The sequence below is a fragment of the Amaranthus tricolor genome, chromosome 7 (genome assembly GCF_026212465.1).
Source record: "Amaranthus tricolor cultivar Red isolate AtriRed21 chromosome 7, ASM2621246v1, whole genome shotgun sequence".
Lineage (NCBI taxonomy): Eukaryota > Viridiplantae > Streptophyta > Magnoliopsida > Caryophyllales > Amaranthaceae > Amaranthus > Amaranthus tricolor.
The window spans coordinates 18,015,306-18,036,291 of NC_080053.1; the positions used below are offsets into that span (position 1 = coordinate 18,015,306).

The following is a 20,986-nucleotide window of genomic DNA, read 5'->3' on the forward strand; positions in this document are numbered from 1 at the left end:
TCTCACTTTCAGTTAGATAACCAAAATTGCACAATAAGGACTTTGCAATGGCTCACCTCATGGGCAATGGGCATGGCCCATACAAAGGAGGCGGAACATGGGGGCAAACAGAGATATGGATCCTATTATAATAGGACTTGTGTTTACCAAAGAGCATCATTCTTTTCATGGTGATTTAAATTGATATAATTTTGGCATTCTTTTATAATTTTTATTCATTATTGCAGTGTTTTAACAGGGGCGGAGCAAATAATTTCGAGACTCAGTTTATTTTTCAAAAAATTGTAAAATTGGGGCCCTTCATAAAAAGAGATATTTTCTTTAACTTAAATAAAGATTCAACACAATTTTAATTTTAAGTACTAGAATTAAATAAATTGTTGATTATTTTTGTAAAATTAAGTTAGTGATAATTGATGTTCGATGAATGTGTAAAAATTAAATGATTTAAGAGAAAATATTTGAAAGTTAAAGAGTTGCTTTGAAAAGAGATAAAAAAAGGAGAGAAAAATGTAATTAATAGGTTTTGAACTTATAACCTTAAATTTGTTAAGCAAAACTCATACAAACTATTCTACCACCATAGTATGTTATTTTAATATGCTTTTTAATATGAAACCCTTTAGGTTCAAGGCCTTATGCGGTTGGGCACCCCACACAGCCTCACAACCGCCCCTGTGTTTTAAACACATAGTTCTTTTTTTATAAATTATATATATCTCGAGGATAAAAATATTATCAAAACCCCTTTTAACTCTTCTATTTTTTTAATCTCTATCCTCCAATGTTCTTTCTATTTAAAATACTCAATTTAAAGAAAAAGAAATTTAAATAAAGCAATTTAAATGATGTATAGAAAATAAATAATGTGATATATATAATTTTATTAGATTCTTTTTAATATATAGTTTTTTATTATATCTATAATTTTTGTATTTTTCTATGATGGGTATCCGAATATATTGAGGCTCACAAATCACTTTAAGAAGTATGCAAAAAGAAATAAAAAGAACTAAAGAACAAAAGGGAGTATAAAATATCATATTAACTGAGACAAAATGATCATTTTTGTATCATTAAAAAAAGAAACCTTAATTCTTTTTTTATTACTATTTTGGAGAATGAAAAAGGTTAGGTGAGTATCAAAATCAAAACTTTTAAAATGACTAATTTTTAAAAATCTAAATTTATTATTACTTAGCCTCTATTTCATTATTTCCCATCTCATTATTAAAAGTGGCAAAACTCTTAACATGTTTAGGCAATACTCAAGTTACAAAAAGACTACAACATCTATTTTTAAAAACAAAAACACTAATTTTTTATTGAAGTCGTTTTACCGTAAGACGATTTCAATTAGATCAACTCAAACTATTTAAAAAACTCTGCTTTTGGTATAACTGTGAATTCAGATTTCATTACTTTTTATATGTTTTACTAATGAGCTATTTATATGAATTCGTCTCACAATGAGACGTTTTCAATACAATATATACTTGGTGAAACTATAAGTGATGACCAAGGTCAAAAGCGGTGGGCCATGAATTAGAGGGAAAAATAGAACAAACATAAAAATACTAGAAACCCTCGTGCTTTTTTAGGATCACTAACTCACTACTTAGACCGATAATTTGTGTTTTCAGAGTTTTGCATTATTGAAAAAGTGGTATCAGAGAAGAATGTTTTGTATGGATTTAGTTCAGTCAAATTTAGTATGCATCAATTTTTTTGAGATCTTTTTACGTGATAACTATAATAATACAATATCATAAAAGATTAAAAAGTTTCTCGTGTTATCTTTATGGAGCTTCTCAAGATGAAATGATTTTATTGTTTAATGTTGGCTTACATGACAAATAAAATTTATCAACCTTTCATTTTAAAAATTAATTAAATTGGGTAATTTATTATTTTTAAGAACATAATATATTGAATGATTATGGCTCTATATTAGATAAATTATTGATTTGAATTTATTATATATTATCATCATCATCATCATCTTACCGAACGTATCCCGCCATAAAACTATGAGCATGTCTGGAAAGGAAAGAACGGTGACAATTCATACCCATAAAGAAGAGCGCAGAGCGCAGTCAATGAGAATATATTATATACCGTAAATTTAAAATCTTTATAATCTAATAAATATTTTATTTATATATTTCCATACTAACAAATTTATACATTACATGAATTTTATATTAGTCAAATATAATCATAAAAAAATACTTGCATTGATGCACATTAAGTATTTACAAGACTTTTACTATATAAGATATAAGATAAGATAGCTTTCATTGATAAAGAAAATAGACAGTCTAGAAAGATTAACATAATACACTTGAACCATCATAGAGTGTAACATTATTCTTTTTATCAATAATTTATTATAAATTACCGCCATAAAGTTTAAACCTTTGTAAATTATAATTTACAATATTAATGCATATTTTTTTTTTTGCGAATTACAGTCAATAAAATATCAATGTGTACAGCGTCTAGGCTAGTTCACTAGATTTCGACCATTTAATGTAGAAACTTTAAATTAAAGAGGTTGGAATCCGGTGAACTAACCTTAACTTGAACATAGTGAACATTGATACATTTTACAAGTTGTAACTCAAAGAAAACCTAAGCTTTAAAAATGTTATTCTTTAATAAATTAGAATCTCACAAAGCTGGCACCTTTTGGAAGAATTGATGAGAAAACAATTGCAGAATCGTTTTCAAAAACGGTAAGATTTAAATCAAAGTTTGTGATCTTTAAGTAACAGGATAATACAATTTAAAGCATTACCAATTAACGGGAATAGAGCAAAAGTTAACAGGTAGTTTTATAATCCTATATATTTTTCGTATTTAAAGCTTTATTATTTTATATCAAAATATTCTACTACTTACTACTATCATATTCAATACTCGAGTATATTATATACTATTAAAATTTAAAAAAAAAATTTTAAAAAATTTATACGATCAAACATATTGCAATGCTTAAACCCTTCCATACCAATCAAAATATCCATGTTTTGGTGAAACCAAGTGAGCTATATCTCACTCACTATTAATATACTAATACAAACATAATTAAAATAGTTGTGACTTGTCAATCTTTGCTAAATGTTCATTCCGAACCAATTTAGTTGTCCCATTTCCTTATTTGGTAAAGTCTTTTTAGTTGTCCCATTTCTATTTTTGTCAATCTTTTTTTACCTAAATATCCTTAGTTCACACAAGTAATAAAAAAAATACCCTCATATACTTTACTTACCCAACTACCCTTCACTATTTACCCTTCACTACTTACCCTTTACTACTTACCCTTTTTAATGGACCCCACACCATTCTTAATAACCATGCCCAAACAAATGGGACATCTAAATTGGTTCGGAGGAAGTATAATTTAGTGTTCTATCTAGATAAGGAACTTGTACATGATAGAATGTTTGGTTAAATAGACTTGTAATAAATTAATAATAGCAATAAAGATCCCTCAAGTATTCAAATACCCTACATTCCTACTCAACCTTACTTTCATGATAAGCTAGACTTAAATCTTCAACATTAAGCTCACTTTCTTAAATACACAACCAATCAAAGAAGCAAATTGAGTATCTTAGTGGAAAGAAAGAAAAGAAAGTGGCAATTACACTTCAAAATTACAATAAATCTTCTTTAGATGTCCACTAACAACAATTTCAGTAATAAAATAATCATAATAATTAAACAAATGAAGTATACAATATATAAATTGTACTTATTAACCATCAAATCAATTACATTAATCACAATCTTCATAATGCATCTTAATTAACTAGTACTACTACTTACTACTACTAACACAAACTAATCTATAACTAAAACCTTTAGGTCACTCCTATTTCCAGACAAACTTTTGCCACTTCCACACCACAATTTTTCAAGGGTAAATTATCCATAACAAACTAATATTTACTCGCTGAAAATAAATTCACTTATTATTTATTTTTAAATAAACTCACGGTACATTTGACATAAATAAAAATACCTATTGTTTATAATATCTTTTGTAAGTAAAAAATTAAAAATAAAAAATAATTTGATTTTACTTCAGCAATTATACCGAATATATAGATTTATTTAAAAAATAAATAATACTTAAATTTATTTAAAAGGATAAAACAAAGGCTAATTTATTTTTTACTCTTTCCCCATTTTTCAAACTTGGGTCAAATTTTGCTTGTCCCAAACAAGATGAACACACAAACTGACAAGAACCATGTCAAGTAGCAAAACCTTACCTGGAAATAGTTGTCCTTGTAAATAGTATAATTAACAACAAACCATAATCATTAATCAATAGGAGTACTCCTTAATCATATGTAAAAGAAAAAATTAAGACATAAGCAAGAACAGATATTCATCCCATTCACATTTCCAACAAGATTCAAACCCCAAAATTTATAATTTTGTTTTCCTTTTTTTTTTCTGAATTCATATATGACATCCAAAACAATGGCAGACCTTTGGAGTAAAAGAACAGAAACCAAAGGGCCTGTTTGGTATGTTGCAATTGATAGCATAGCAACAAGGTGAAGGCAAGCAATAACCTTTAGCACCACAACATGTACATGGAGCACAAATCTGAAAACTTCCAAGTTTTCTTCTTGTTTCATTCATTATCATCATCTTCTTCACTTTCTCTACATCAATTAATGGGTATAATTTCATCCCTTCTTCTAATGCATTTGTTGCATTCCCATTTGATGAAGAACACAATTCATTTCCCTGCTTTTTCAACAACAAAAAAGATTAAACTTCAATTAGTACTCGTTAAAAATTGAAGTGAAATGACAAGTGGGTTTGCAACAAAAATCCAAATTTGTGAAGTGCCCATTAAAATTGAAATGAAATTACAAGTGGGTTTACAAAAAAAAATCACATTCACCTAATTTACAACAGCATGAAAGATATCAAATTATAAAAAATACCCATTTAAATTGAAGTGAAATTAAAAGTGGTTTTGGAAAAAAATAATTCAACTTTGAGAAGTACCCATTTAAATTGAAGTGGGTTTGCACAAAAATCATATTTGCCAGATTTTCAATAGTATAAAAAGGATTAAATTTTGAGAAGTACCCATTAAAATTGAAGTGAAATACAAGTGATTGTGTAAAGAAACTTACATGGACAAGATTTAATTGATAAAAAACGAAAAAGTGCACCATAAATAGGGACAGAATTATCCATGGAGTGAAAGTTGCCATTTTTGAAAATTAGATCTGGAAAAACAAGGGTTTTAAAGAGTTTGCTGAGGTGAAGTTAAGGAAGAAATAAGGGGTTTTGAGGTTTATGAATTGGTGGAAGTTGGGGAGTGCATTCACATGAATCTATTAAATTTTTGACAAATTAGGTTTTTATGTGGGGAAGTTGGGGGTTTTAATGATGATGATCTCAAGAGTTTTGAATTGGAGTATATTTAGAACTAAAAACTGATAATTTTTCTTTCCATACTTTAACTTTAATTTTTCCTTGTTACCTAAACAACCTTTCTTTATATAATAGTTATTATTTGTATTATTTATTATTTAAATTTGTTTTATACTCTTATATTAGGGCTAATGAATTAAAAATAATATAATTAAGTAAAATTTTGTTTATAATGTTTAATACGTACTTTTATAATTTTAATTCTTATAATTTTAAGTTATTCATAATTCAATATTATTTTATACTTGTTGTTTGTTATTCTTTTTGTTAGTTAATAAATGATGATAGAATCAATGTTATTTTGTTCGTGAATGTGAATTAATTTGTCAATTGTAATTTTAAAGGTACTCACTTCCTTTTATTTTATTCTTCCCATTTATTTTTTTTATAATTTTTAAAATAAATTTAAAACCTGAATATCTCAAAATACAAATAATAAAAAATTATAAAAAATACATAATAAAAAATATATATTAAGACGAATCTATTGAGATTTCACATTGATATATTTTATCTACTAAATATGTGTCAAAAATATTAATTAAATTTCTCTCTCCTTAAAGTGGAATATTCCAAATGGGAAGAACATTAGAGAACGGAGGGAATATTAAAAGTTAGTTTTAATTAAATAAAAATTAGTTGTTTTAATCATTAAAAATAAGTAACAAGCAGTAAAATTACATTAATAAAAATTAATTTCAATCAATAAATTCCTTTTATTTAGTAAATTTCAGTTTCAACCTAAAAAAAATTACTTTTAATCAGTAAAAATTCAAGTGAATTGAACATGACCAAATATATTTGTAATTTCTCACTCAACTACAAACTATTACATGTTCGTATCCTTCTATCCCACAAGGTTTGCAACATGTGTATATAGATGATTTTTGAAGGGTGGGATAAAAAGGCATACTTCATGGAGAAGTAAAATAAATGTGTGAATCGGATAAGATAATAAATAAAACATGTGGACCAGAATCAAAGAAAGGGTGTGGGTTATAGTAAAAATAAATATATGTCAGTTTCTATGAAACATAATAAAATAGAAAAATTTTGCAAAATATGTGGGCAGAGGATTTCAAATTAGATACGATGATTCTATTCGACAAGACATCACAAATGAAACAAGACCGGAATTTAAATTGACCCAAAAAAACTGACTTAAAATCGACTCGATAACCCTAATAAACAACCATGTATATGTGAATAAAGAAAGTGATTGTCAATTATACATTTCTAAATGAAACTGTGTTTCTTCCCTTATACCTTGCTACATAACACCAAAATAAGTTAGTCACTTTAATCTAAGGGCACATTTGTTATATTGTTGTTTTTTGGTTTACAGTTTTTTTTAAGACTAAAAATCACAAATAAAAAATTTGAAAAAGTGGTTTTTAGTTTTTTGTTTTAACAATAAATTTGACTAATATTATATTTGTTATAGAGCATACATCATGTGCCATTGAAAAAAAAATCAATATTCAAAAAATCACAATAATATCGGACATCGTAAGTTAGCAATTTAAAATAACAAAGGGGTTATTGAGAATTAAACTTAGGTCATAGTACATTGGTACTTGTTGTAACTGATCAAAACTCAATTTTCGTTTAAAAAGATAAAGTTGTTTAAATAATTTCAATGATAATTTAATCGCTCAATATAATCCCTAGTAATAATTAATTCAAAATATGTCATACGATCGGAATAATCTTCTCATATTAATTAGAAGTTTTATAACTGTTCTTAAAATAATCCTAACTTTTCTAATAAAAAGCATACTTTGGTTTATTAAGATAAAGTTACTCTTATGATATAAATTATTTTAAGTTAACCAATTCTAAGAATTATTTCAAGCGAATGTATCTTTGGACCTATTTGGCAAACTATTATTAGCTGTAGTTGTATGTTGGTAGGTTTGACAAGCTAGATTTATTAGGTGAAAAGGCAATTATTTAAGACGATTGTTATAAAGTGTTTGATAAAAATTATTTATTAGTTGTTGGTTGTTTAATAGAGTTCAAGTATATCAAAAAGGCAAAAGCTAATAAAAAAGCTACCATGAGTAGTAATTTGATTTTTGTTTACAAGTAGCTTTTCAGCTGGCTTACAAATCATTAATAAATAAAGTTGAGAAATTTCATGTGGTAACCCTGAGGTTTTGAGTTTTCCATGTGGTAACCAAAACTTTTTAAAAATCCACGCGGTAACCCTGAGGTTTGTCAAAATGTACCACCATGACTTTTTTGCACCAAAAACATTAGGAAACGTTAAACTCGAATCTTGAAGGCTGTTGAACCCTTTTTTATTCGACTGTCTATTACCAAATTCATAAGCTTTCAACATTTTCCCCCAAATCATAAACCCTAACTCTACCTTCTTTCATCCAATTTACATTCTTTCCCTCAAATTCAAATCCTACTTTTTTTCAACAGCAAAAAGGGTCACCAAATTTACGAATTTCGCACTACCAACAGAATAAATTTTCGAAAAAGCAAGATTAAATTTTCAACGTACAATAATTTAGTGCAGTAAGAGCAAGAAGAAATTTTCGACATTTCATGAAGAACGGGTTCGGTTAGGGCTCGAAAATTTTCCAATTTTCCAAACTTCAAGAAGAAATTACTAACCTTTCTTGATCTAAAGCTTGATTATGATCCTTGTAGATTAAAATTAGGGAATTTAAAGTCACTTTAGGGGATTTAGGGTTAGGATTTTAAAGGAATTGGGGAAATGTTAGGATGAGAGAGAGAGATAGTTCATTTGGCCGGCGTTATGTTCGAAAGCCATTAAAATTTGATAATGCTGAAGACTTAACGCTTTCTAACGTTTTTGGTGCAAACAGGTCACGGTGGTACATTTTAGCAAACCTCAGGGTTACCGCGTGGATTTTTAAAATGTTTTGGTCACCACGTGTAAAACCCAAAACCTCAGAGTTACCATGTAGAATATAACACCCCTGAATTTTCGACCCTATATAAGGAACCAAAACTGCAAGGAAACGGAGGAAATTTGGGTGTTACATTTAAAATAAAAATATGAAATAAATATCGAAAAAAGAAAAAGGAAAGTTAAGTTCGATAATTTAATTAAAGGAATTATAAAACTCCAAACAAGATTGTGCGGGAATTTCGGTAGTATCTACCCTAAAATTTGAGGCACTAAAAGAAAGCGACGATCAATAAAACATAATAGAAAAGAGGCATCATCAGCCTAGTAACAAAATATCACGGCGGAATGATTATCGCCTAATTTTTGGTCGACATGCTAAGCATGGATCGTGATTCCAATGTAAACGCTTGGGTTTAAAGAAAGATATGAGAGTGATAAACCACTTAAACATACAAGCCACAAATATACAATGCAGCGGAAATAACTTATACAAAAGAGGATATGTGCCTCAAACTCAAGACACAACCAACTTAATTAAAAAGAAATTACACGTAGGCAATAAGATTATTGTACTCTTCAAGATTCTCACTCATTTCCCCGTATGTAATGCGAAAGAAGCTCCTATACATGTTATGTCAAACTATGATCCTCCTACTGCTCAACATAATGACCATAGCCAAATGTATCATAGCAGAAACATCATAGAGAGTCATGAACAAATAACAACAAACACATGCATGTCAGTAATCAATGAACTTATAACAACTAGAATCATAAAACAAGGGGATAGACGATGGCATAGCACAGCAACAACGAATCTACTCATCTGTCTGAACACTTATATTTACTCATGATTTCTCTTTCAACTACTAATCCCTCGAAGTATATCCAAAAGTAGTGGATCTTTTCTCTATTCATGGCAGTGACACGGCCAAGGGAGTTATCGGCCACCCGGCGCCCATGGCAAAGTATGAGCTCATACCCCCTTCAGCTGACCCTCTCGGATTTTACCTTCGAGAAAAAGTAAAACACTGGGGTTCCAATCTAGTGAAGAGGCCACCATATTGGATTTTGCAAGGCCTACATGGTAACACCTCGGTCAAGCAGCGATATCGGCCACCCGGCACCCAATGACAAAAGTATGTTCATACCTCCCCTTACGATGATCCCGTCCGATCTCACCTAGGGGACTACTAAATCAACTGGACATAAATCCAGTTGAATCACACCGCTTAATCAAAATTAAGGCTCAATAACTAGGGAATCACTTTGATACCAAGCAACCATAGTGCGTTCTCTAATATTTAGGAATTTGTTCTCATATTCTCCTAATTCTACTTGCCTATACCACTATTATGAATGTTCGATAGCATAGTTTACTTTCCAGCGCTCTATAATCTAATACGATGCATGTAATCACGAAATATTGATAATACTTTGAAACAATGAATATGATAGTTAATTACTGCTTGTATATACCTGTAAGCATCACTGCATTATCAAAAAGTCATAAAAATCACCCAATTAAAGTTCTACCTTCCTCTTATGAAATGGGCACCTATATAGTTAGGAATTGAACTAATAAGTCCCCTTAACACTTTGTCATACCAATTAAATACCAAAGTAACATCTATCACCTATTCAACAGGATTTTTCGATTACTCTAGCACGTACGCAACTCATTCAATACAAGTCAAAATCATTAACTCAACACAACATAAGTCTTTTCATCAATTTAAAAGTAAAAGTATATGTAAATCGTTCCTTTTCATCAACTAATTTTGAGTATATTGGTTCGCGTTACCCAAAAATAACTAATCACAACTAAGCCTTACAATTTTAATATAATTGTATAATGATAAGGCAAATATTAAAGTTATCGAATCGCGATATCATTTGTTACGTTCTCCAAAGCTAGAAAGAACTATAATCAAAACAAGACGACATGTAACTTTAGCAACCGTCGACGATAAGTTGACATTATGCTCTTGGCTTTACTAAATTATGCATTCATAATTTCAATGACGACCTACTATGAGTACTATGAGTATACTCAAGTCACAACAATTAGCAACTACTACTCCCAATTAACAAACCAAAACAATTTCTATAGTCAATTATAATCAAAATCATTACTAACTAAATATATCATAATCATAACTAACATAACTAAGCCTTAAAACAACTTATGAAATTATCCAATCAGTCATCGCACCACCAACATATAACATAAGAGTACACACCATTAAAATTTCATCCATAAATTAAACCCTAATCAATTCATTGTTCAAAGCTAACATCTTTGATTATTACCCATAATAAAATTAAATAAAAATTGATACATACATATATATATATATATATATATATATATATATATATATATATATATATATATATATATATATATATATATATATATATATATATATATATATATATATATATATATATATATATATATATATATATATATATATATATATATATATATATATATATATATATATATATATATATATATATATATATATTCATCTTTTGGCTGCTGTTGAACCGTGAGGGAGAGAAAAGTGAGAGAGAAGAAAAGAGAGAGAAGTGGGGCGTAAATGAATGTGGCAAGGAGTACCCACTTAAAACCCTAACTCCTCCTTTTTATTTTATTTATCTATTTATTTATTTACTTATTTATATTCATCTTCTTGCGAGGGACCTTCGTGTGCTCAATATATATATATATATATATATATATATATATATATATATATATATATATATATATATATATATATATATATATATATATATATATATATATATATATATATATATATATATATATATATTAATATTTAAATTCGGATGCGAAAGAGATTTATTAAAACTAATTAAAAATTCATTTAATATAATTATAAGATCTCCCAAAGTCATTAAAATATTAAATAAATACGTCATAAAAATCTCAAAACTGTTACATGGAATTTCCCAATAAAATTTAATTGTTTGACCGGTTAGAAAACCCAAACGACAAAGCCAACCATAAAATTAACAAATAAAACTAATTGTCAAGCATCTTAATTGACAATATTTCTAGCTGATATATTCTCTTAGAAAAGGAAAAAGTTACTCAGAATAATTAGCCTTTTTATTGATTTTCCTATAATAATCTTAACTTTTAACTAATATAAATATTCTTAATTATAAGAGGTGAATGTTAATAATATATCAATGTAACCTCTTACCTACACAATAAATCATTTAAAATACAAAATAAAAAAATATATATATAATAAATTATAAAAAAAACTATAAATTCTAAAAAATTAAAAAGAGGAATCATGTAAGTTTTTTTAAATATTTTATTTTTAATATTTTAGATTTTTAATTTTTTTTTACGAGTTAACCTGCAAAAATCGGTCACCATTTGGACAAGAGGTGACTTCGCTCTCGAGATGTACTCCTTAGACTTTTGGTTTCATATCTTTTATCCGCTGCTAAGACTACGATATCACTAATTAATCTACAATAACTCTAGTAGAACTCGATCCGCAAGTTTTAACTTTAAAAATTTCTTTTTCTCGTGCCTTTATGACATCTTGGTTTAACTCGGAAACTGCTTGGTTTTCTTTTAAAATATAAAAAAATCTCTCTTTTAACGATCCGAATTTTTACGGGATGTTACAGTAAGTGACCCTAAAATTGAGATTATTCATATTTAATCAAAAATTTAAATTATTATAAAAAAATCAATAAAAAATTAAATTATTCAAAGTAATTTTAATTTTCCTTTAAAAAAGTTGTTAAAGAAAAAAATAAAGACATGAATGGAACTTATAATAAGTTGCGGGGTTAACATGTCCTACAATACAACTGTGATGATTTATGATTTTCATCACCAAAAGTTTTTATTTCCATTATATTGAAACGTGTCAAAATGGGAGTGGTGGTACTTTTATTTATTTATTTTTTTTTTGTACTTCTTAGTTATATCAATATGACCCTACTTCCACATTATTGGCGATTCCATGAAACTTATAGGGTGTTGCTATTTTTCGCCACCCCTTTTCATTTTTTCGCCACCCCCCTCCAAAATTACTTAATTGCCCCTGGATTTAAAAGAATTACAAAAATGCCATTGGAGTTAAAAAATAATTAATAAATGTAAATCACGCTTAATAAATGTAAATCACGCTTAATAACACTATTAAGAATTTAATGAGGATGATTTGTCTATATATATCGAACTCTGAGATGCGTTTGAAATACGAATTGAAACACGGTACTATCTCACTAAAAACTGGTACTATCTCTCTAAAAAGTGTTAAAGAAGTTGTAAGGCGTAGTTGGTTGAATATGGCTAACGAAAGCGACTATGAGTCGGATGCGGTACGTAAAATTGCCGTTCGAAGAAAAAAAAAAAAAAAAAAAAACAAGTCGCACAAATCTGGGCGACTGAACCATGGTCCAGTCGCACAAAACTGGGCGACTGAACCATGGTTCAGTCGCCCAGTTTTGTGCGACTGGACCACGGTTCAGTCGCCCAGATCTGTGCGACTGCTATTTTTTTTTTTTTTTTTTTTTTAAATTTACGTATTAATGTATTTTTAAATTATTATTATAATTATTGTTAGTATTATTATTGTTGTTGTCATTATTTTAATTTTTATTGTTGATATTTTTATTTTTTAAATTTTTTAATATTTTAATTTACGTAATTTATTTATTTATTATTGTTATAATTATTATTATTATTGTTGTATTTGTTGTTATTATTATTATTATTATTATTGTTATTATTATTATTGTTATAACTATTATTTATTTATTTATTTATTATTGTTATAATTATTTATTTATTTATTATTGTTATAACTATTATTATTATTGTTATTATTTTTCTTGTCATTATTTATTTATTTTAAATGTTTTAAAATTTTTTTTTGTTAACGTAATGTTTTTATTATTATTAAAATTATTATTGTTATTGTCATTATTAATTTGATTTATTGTTATCTATTTATTTATTAATATTATTATTATTATAAATATTATTATTATTATTATTATTATTATTATTATTATTGTTGTTGTTGTTGTTATTATTAATCCAAATATTATTATTGTAGTCATTAATGTACTTAATTTATATCATTTCAAATGTGCAGGAGTTTGAAAATTTTGGAGACAACGTAGACTACTCCGGTCGCTTTGTTACAGATAGGGAATTTATCTCCATAGATGAGTTACATAGTTGGGCCGATGCGATAGCAATTACAATCAGTTTTCTATTTACACGTGCTTCTTATAAAAAGAAAGAAGGACGTTCCAGAGTTAGTTGTTATTTAAGATGTCACCGCTATGGTAAACTTAGGGGTGATGTAGATAATGTAGATAATGCTGCCCGACCTGGTTCTAAAAGTAGGAGTTGTGGGTGTAAATTTATGATTGTAGGAAGTAGTCGTAAACCAGGAGAAAGACCTTGGACGGTAAGGGTGTGTCCTGGTGAAAAGGGAAAACATAACCACCCGTTCTTGGTGTACAGAGATGGTCATGTAAGGGCGAGGATTAATGTAGATATTCGGGAGCACATACGACAGCTTAGTGCAACCGGAATGCAACCGGCCTTTATTATGAATTCTATTAGAGATAATTTTCCTGGTTTTTATGCTAGTATGAATCAGATATATAATATTAGGCAATCAATAAGGAGAGATGAAATGGAGGGCAGGACTCCCCTTCAACACTGTCTTCATATGGCCACAGAACATAATTATGTGGTCTGGACAGAGTTGGATAATGACGGGCACTTGAGCAGACTTTTAATTGCAAATCCTACTTCAATCCAAATGATACATACGTGGCCGTATGTTGTGCTGATAGATACAACGTACAAAACGAACAAATCAAAGTGGCCACTATGTGAAGTCATCGGAATGACGCCAACAAATCACAACTTCTTGGTTGCGTTTTGTTTGATGCGAGATGAGGCGGCTGTGTCGTACTCGTGGGTGCTGCAGGGATTGAGAGATATTTTCGGCAGTGCTCAGACTCCTAGCGTCATTGTAACCGATCGTGACGAAGGTTTATCTGCAGCTATTCGTGACGTCTTCCCAGGTAAAAACGCTTTGTGAGTTCATTATTGTGGTTATATCTATTGATAATGTCTTAATTACGTTCACTGTTTTGTTTAATGTAGATGTACGTCATTTTTTATGCACCTGGCATATTGGCAACGATGTTGATAACATGGTGGACAAGTTGTGCGGCGGCAAGAAAAATCAACAAGGGCAGTTATTTAGGAAAAGTAGATGGAACCCCTTGGTTGAAAGTGCTACAATCCGGGAATATGAAAAGAGATGGGAAGGGATCGTCAGTACGTGGTCGGTTAGGAACCGAAGGGTCGTTCGGTATTTGACTGGAACATGGATTCCACTTAGAGAGAAATTTGTGCGTGCGTGGACGAATGATGGTTTACACTTTGGTAACCATACTACCAGCAGAGTGGAAAGCCAACACTCGTCTTTTAAGTATTACCTTGGAAGCGGTAATAGCTCATTCGATACCCTTTTCAAAAGGGCGCACGCACAGATCACAAATCAACAAGCTAAAATCCGACAATCGTTACAGGAATCCATGACTTCTGTACCAAGAATGCTACGACAGTATTTCTTTAGACCTCTATATCGCCACGTGTCTCTTTATGCCTTGGAGCAGATCCAGAATGAGTTTAACCGCATGTTAGAACTGGGTGATTTTGCATTGAACAAATGCAGTTGTGTACTTCTAAAAACCCATGGATTGCCGTGTGCATGTTATTTACAAATAAAAATTGGATCACATGGTGCTTTGTACTTGGATGACATTCATGAATTCTGGAGTACTTTGAGGTACACAGAGGTAGAAGACGAACCCAATGAAGAAGTACGAAACGCGAACGCCAATGACAAAGAGTACTTTCAATCTCTGGTCGATCAAGTCCTTAAATCTGATCCCGCTTTTGTTCGCCGAATGGCTGAGGTACTTGAATATGAATTACACCCAGATGGTGCGGATATACCTGAGCCTTACGCTAGTCCACCGAGAAAGGGAAGACCAAGCACTAGTAAAACCATGAGAAGGAGAAAAAGTTCATTTGAATATAGCCGATCATCTTCTCGTGGTCGAGGGTCTAGATCTTCTTCCCGCGGGAGATCAAGTGGCCGAGAGACGCAATCTTCAGTAGGAATTAAGTTCAGTTTCAACTTATCCGGTAATTGAATTAATTTTTAGTTTTTTTCATTAATTATTTGTTATTGTGGTTATATTAACTTAATTTACATTTATTGTAGATGATCCAGGAGGTCGTGATTTCTCACAGTTTCCATGGCCTGATTACATCCCATTCATGCTTCCTCCTTATTTGTTCGACTGGATTGATGTGTTAGGTGATGGTAACTGTGGATTTAGAGCAATTGCCGTCACAGAGCTGGGAGGCGAGGAAGCATGGCCTATTTTAAGACGTGCTATGAGTATGGAAATGCAAATGAACAGAGCGCAATACCTAACTTTGTATCTATCTCATGAGTCACTAGACGAGTCAATATTCAGAGTAGGTTCACACACCAATGGACCTGCTCCTTTCATGCACTGGTTCGATGCACCGATGGCTTTCTAGTCTGCAGCAACGTTTCTTAACATTGCCATTGCTTTTTATGGTTCTGCTAACGGTGATTCATTAAACAACTGTTTGATTCTTCCTTTAAGAAAATCACAGGCCGCGAGAAGTGTAAATAAACTAATACATATACTTTGGGTTAATCGAAATCATTTTGTTCAACTTCTTATGAACGACGATTCATCCCCTCTGCCGCCGATCCACCCACGTTGGAAACAAGCAGCTGACAATTTCGCGAAAGATCTTGACACAAATTTCACTACGAGGATTATGCTGTGGAATAATCTACGCGGGGCACCCCCACCAACAAATAACACCGCTGACGATGCTGTAAATTTAGATACTCCATAGAATTTATACACGACATTCATTAAAAGTTGTATATAATCCATAATTATACTACAGTGTGTGCTGTTAACAATTTATTTATTTCTTTGATTAATAGGAGGAATTTATAATGCTGGTAGACAAATATACATGTATTTGTGTGATGTGGGTTAGTGTGTATATTTATGTAAATTAAATGCAATCATTGACGAAATTAAATGCAATAAATAATGTAAAATAGTTTCAGTACAGACTATTCAGGGCCTTGCCCTTGATCAGTTTGCCATTGATCATATAATTCTCTACAATCATTAAGGTATATTTCTAACGCATGTCGTTGACGGGAGTTCAAATCCGCAAGCCGCGTAGGTAGTCTTGCCACTGGAGAGAATCGACTGGCCCATTCTTTCGCGAACTGAAAACACAACAGTACAATGTGCGTTATTAAATCATTAAATAAAAGAAACTTGAAAAAAAATTTATAATAAAACTCACGTAATCACATCTGCTCTGACCAGGACCAGGACCGGAAGACAGCAATTCGTCTCGGGATATGTACGGGTGCGAGCAAACTCTGAACCATTCAACGTAATTAGGTTCAGTCTCTGAAGGAACAGTAGCCCGTCGAAGTGCCTGCTCAACAAGGCGGCCACTGTAGGGGAACCTACTCCACGCCTCCACAAATGCAGCAGCAGAAGAAGGAAAGGTCACGGAGTAGGTTCCGTGTGCCGGTCGAAGAGCCTTGGCTGGTCTCATAGGAGCTGGAGGAATAGACTGCACGAACCCAATCTGTCGCAATGCCCGCTCCGGCAAATACACCTCCACAACATCAAAGCAGGTGATACCCCCGATGACTGTGGTGCGTGGGTGCTCATTCAGCAACGCAGCAGCTCCACAATTGTAGGGAGTCCATTCAACCTGCTTACAGGCCAAGTTAAAAAACAAATTTCCTACAGATAAAAAACAACATGCATGACAAAATGTAATGTAAAATACCTGAGTCTCTGTCATTGAGTCCAGAACCTTGCGGAATGATATCAACCTGTCCAGCTCACGACCTACTTTCTTCGGCGTCCACATCTCCGCCCTAGTCGTGTTTGGCACATCATCTCGGCGAGGATGAGGGCGAAAAGCGGGGAAGTACTCATAGATCCATGTCTGGAGCAATGTGAGGCATCCAGCAATGGTCTTGCAACCAGCCCTAGATGCCATTCCGAGCTGCCTGTACAAGAACGCCAAAGTCACCGCACCCCAAGCCACGTCCTGTTCATCGTCGTTGACGACAACTATCGGGTGAGGTCGCATGCCAGTCCTGGTCTTATCCGCCAACAAGGTAGAGCCGATGACAGCCATGTAGTACGCTGTGGTCTGGGTATCCAAGGCATGCGACCTATGACACAGCCGCATCAGTTCAGCAACGCTTATGCATCCGCTGGTGAATGAACCTTTACGTCGAAGCTCAGACAGAGGCTCGCCGACCAGATTGGTGATACCAACCTCCCACTCCGCCTCCGAAGGCTCAGCCGGCAGAGAACCATCAATAGAAATGCCCAATATGCGTTGCACGTCGTGCAACATAATCGTCATCTCTCCCCAGGGCATGTGAAAGGTGTTCGTATCCGGCTGCCACCTCTCGACGAACGCCGATATCAAAGCAGAGTCGATGTGCTGGTGCATAATGACCGGTAGTCGACCGAGGGAAGTGGAAGGTAGAAAATCGACTAGCTCAACGGACAAATAAGTTTAGCTATGTGCCCGCCATAGCTAGGGATCAGTCGCGTATCTGTCGGCCCCCCGGGCTGGGGTGATGTCACTAACCAGTCTGTGTTAGTGGACTGTGAGGGCCTGCCCCGTGGCGGCTCATTATCGACAAAACTTCCTCCTGCACGCTCAGATGCGGCAGAAGAACTAGGGCCGCCACGGGCAAATCTGCCTTCGGGGCCACGAACTATAGTCCAGTCCAATGGGGCAGGCTCAGGACCTTGGAACTGAACATCATCAGCATCATTATCATCATCACTATAAACCCCCCAACTACTCTGGAGGCTATCAGCCTGGTCATCAAAATGAGTACGCACTTGGTTCAGCGTACTCGACCTTTGGGCCTCACTGTGTCTGGCCGCCTCTTCCTGCCTAGCCCTCCTAGCAGAACCCGTGACCCCTCTCTCATGCGGGTCCCCTCTGAGTAAGGTAGGCCTAGAACTATTACCTCTCAACAATTGCCTAAAAAAACCCTTTCCTTTTCCTTGATTACCAGCCATTTTCTACAATTTTTTACGGTTTCATTCAATATTATAAATAATAATATTTCTAAATACATAATAATCATAAATAAAATATGGAAAAAATAACAAAAAAATAACAAAAAATTATTAACATTTAATTAAAAAAAATATATACAAAACATAAACATATATTTAATAATAAATAAAAATAACAATAACAATAATAATAATAAAATTAATAATAACAACATCAACATATATTTAATAATACAAAATTAACAATCACAATAATAATAATAATATTAATAATAATAACATTAACATATATTTAATATTAACAAAAATAACAATACAATAATAATAATAATTAAATTAATAATAATAAAATTAATAAAATACATACGGAAAAAAAAAAAAAAAAAAAAAAATTATAGGAGTCGCCCAGATCTGGGCGACTGGACCCCGGTTCAGTCGCCTAATTTTAGGCGACTGAACCGGGGTCCAGTCGCCCAGATCTGGGCGACTCCTATAATTTTTTTTTTTTTTCGTGATTAAATTTAATTACAAATAACTTAATTTATTAATAAAAATCAGGTTTTTTTTTAAAATTTCAAACTTTAAATATATTTTTCCTAAATATAAGGAAAAAATTAAAAAACAAAAATTTTTATATATACAAAACATAAACATATATTTAATAATAAATAAAAATAACAATAACAATAATAATAATAAAATTAATAATAACAACATTAACATATATTTAATAATACAAAATTAACAATCACAATAATAATAATAATATTAATAATAATAACATTAACATATATTTAATATTAACAAAAATAACAATACAATAATAATAATAATTAAATTAATAATAATAAAATTAATAAAATACATACGGAAAAAATAAAAAAAAATAAAAAAAATTATAGGAGTCGCCCAGATCTGGGCGGCTCGACCCCGGTTCAGTCGCCTAAAATTAGGCGACTGAACCGGGGTCCAGTCGCCCAGATCTGGGCGACTCCTATAATTTTTTTTTTCGTGATTAAATTTAATTACAAATAACTTACCTCGATTGATAAATTCCGGATTGAACTTAATTTTTGCTCCCAAATTTTGCTTTTGTATGTTGGTTTTTAGTTGTAGTGAGAGTATTTTTAGTGTGATTGTGGTTTATATAGAAAATTTTAGCTTTAATGGCATAATTGTAATTTTTTCAAAAACCAAGGGCAATATGGTAATTTACTAGGGGTGGCGAAAAAATGAAAAGGGTGGCGAATTATAAGAATTGGGATTTTCTTTGTTCAATTTACCATCATCGAAAATGGCTGCTTTTTAATAGTTTGCTGTTGCAGTTGAATATTCATCTGAAACCCTAATCTCAATTCGGTAATTTCATAATTCTCTTTTCGATTCATTATCAATTCATCTGCTAAATATATATCTAATAGTATCAATTTGGTAATTTCCATTTTCCTTTTTCAACTCATCATCAAAATTAGAGTTCATCTGCAAAACTATTCATCTGAAAGCCCTAATTTCAATTCTGTCATTTCCCAAGTTCATTTCTATTCATTATCAACATCAGATTCATCTGAAAACCCTAATCTCAATTCGGTGATTTCTTAATTTCTGTTTTAACTCATCATCAACATTAGAATGGGAAAGAAAACTTCATCCCCATAAGCAAAAGATCTCGGTTTCTCTGCGGCATCATCACAAACATGTGGTGGGCAAATTCAAGAGCTGCAATAGGTCAAAGATTCAATCTTGAGGGTATAATTTTTTCTTCAAAAGTCCTAACAAGAGATTCAGATTTACTAATTCCTCACCTTAAAGTCCCAAATATTCGTTACATCAACTGGGAAGAACTCCATCAAAGAGGCTTCAAACTCGGATCGAAAATGGCTTCAAAGGATTGGGAACTTATACTCTTAAGAATGTGACTCCATGAGTATTTGTCAAATCATTTGAGATCAAATCCGCATCAACATATTGTTTTATCTTAACAATAACTTTCTCTGTCTCCGTGATAATGTAACAATTACACAAGATGAAAAAAATAGCAAAAATAATTAAATTATTAAGGTATGATTAACTAGTGTTTAGACTCAATGAGATGAAAAGAAAGAAAATAGAGGAATTCAGAGGAATGTATTTTCCTTTATCATCGTCATCATCATACCCGATGTATCCTACTCATAGAAATTATGATCATGCTATGATCATGCTCTTGGGAGGGATGGAAGACTACAATTCATATCTATAAAGGAGGGTAAGGCCAAAGAGTCCCCACCTCGAGAAAGACGGCCAAATAAAAAGATTCATGCAACTTGAGAGAGTAAGTGAAGCTAAACCCGTAAATCTGCAACGCAAGCAGAACACAAGAACTGAAATAATGAAAAATAAATA

General features: G+C 31.5%; 2 protein-coding genes across 2 annotated transcripts; both read right to left on the reverse strand.

The window, feature by feature from the left end:
- Positions 1–2,908: 2,908 nt before the first annotated feature.
- On the reverse strand, positions 2,909–5,502 carry LOC130817881 (uncharacterized). The gene is made up of 2 exons (XM_057683845.1): positions 5,169–5,502; positions 2,909–4,770 (listed from the first exon to the last, which is right to left on the reverse strand). The coding sequence occupies exons 1-2, from the start codon at positions 5,247–5,249 to the stop codon at positions 4,477–4,479; spliced, it is 375 nt and encodes a 124-aa protein (XP_057539828.1). The 5' UTR covers positions 5,250–5,502; the 3' UTR covers positions 2,909–4,476.
- An 11,439-nt stretch (positions 5,503–16,941) lies between these two features.
- LOC130818574 (protein MAIN-LIKE 2-like) lies at positions 16,942–19,992 on the reverse strand. Its single transcript, XM_057684738.1, has 5 exons — positions 19,888–19,992; positions 18,230–18,331; positions 17,340–17,501; positions 16,994–17,261; positions 16,942–16,946 (listed from the first exon to the last, which is right to left on the reverse strand). Exons 1-5 carry the CDS (start codon positions 19,990–19,992, stop codon positions 16,942–16,944), a joined length of 642 nt encoding a protein of 213 aa, XP_057540721.1.
- Between the last annotated feature and the right edge of the window lie 994 nt (positions 19,993–20,986).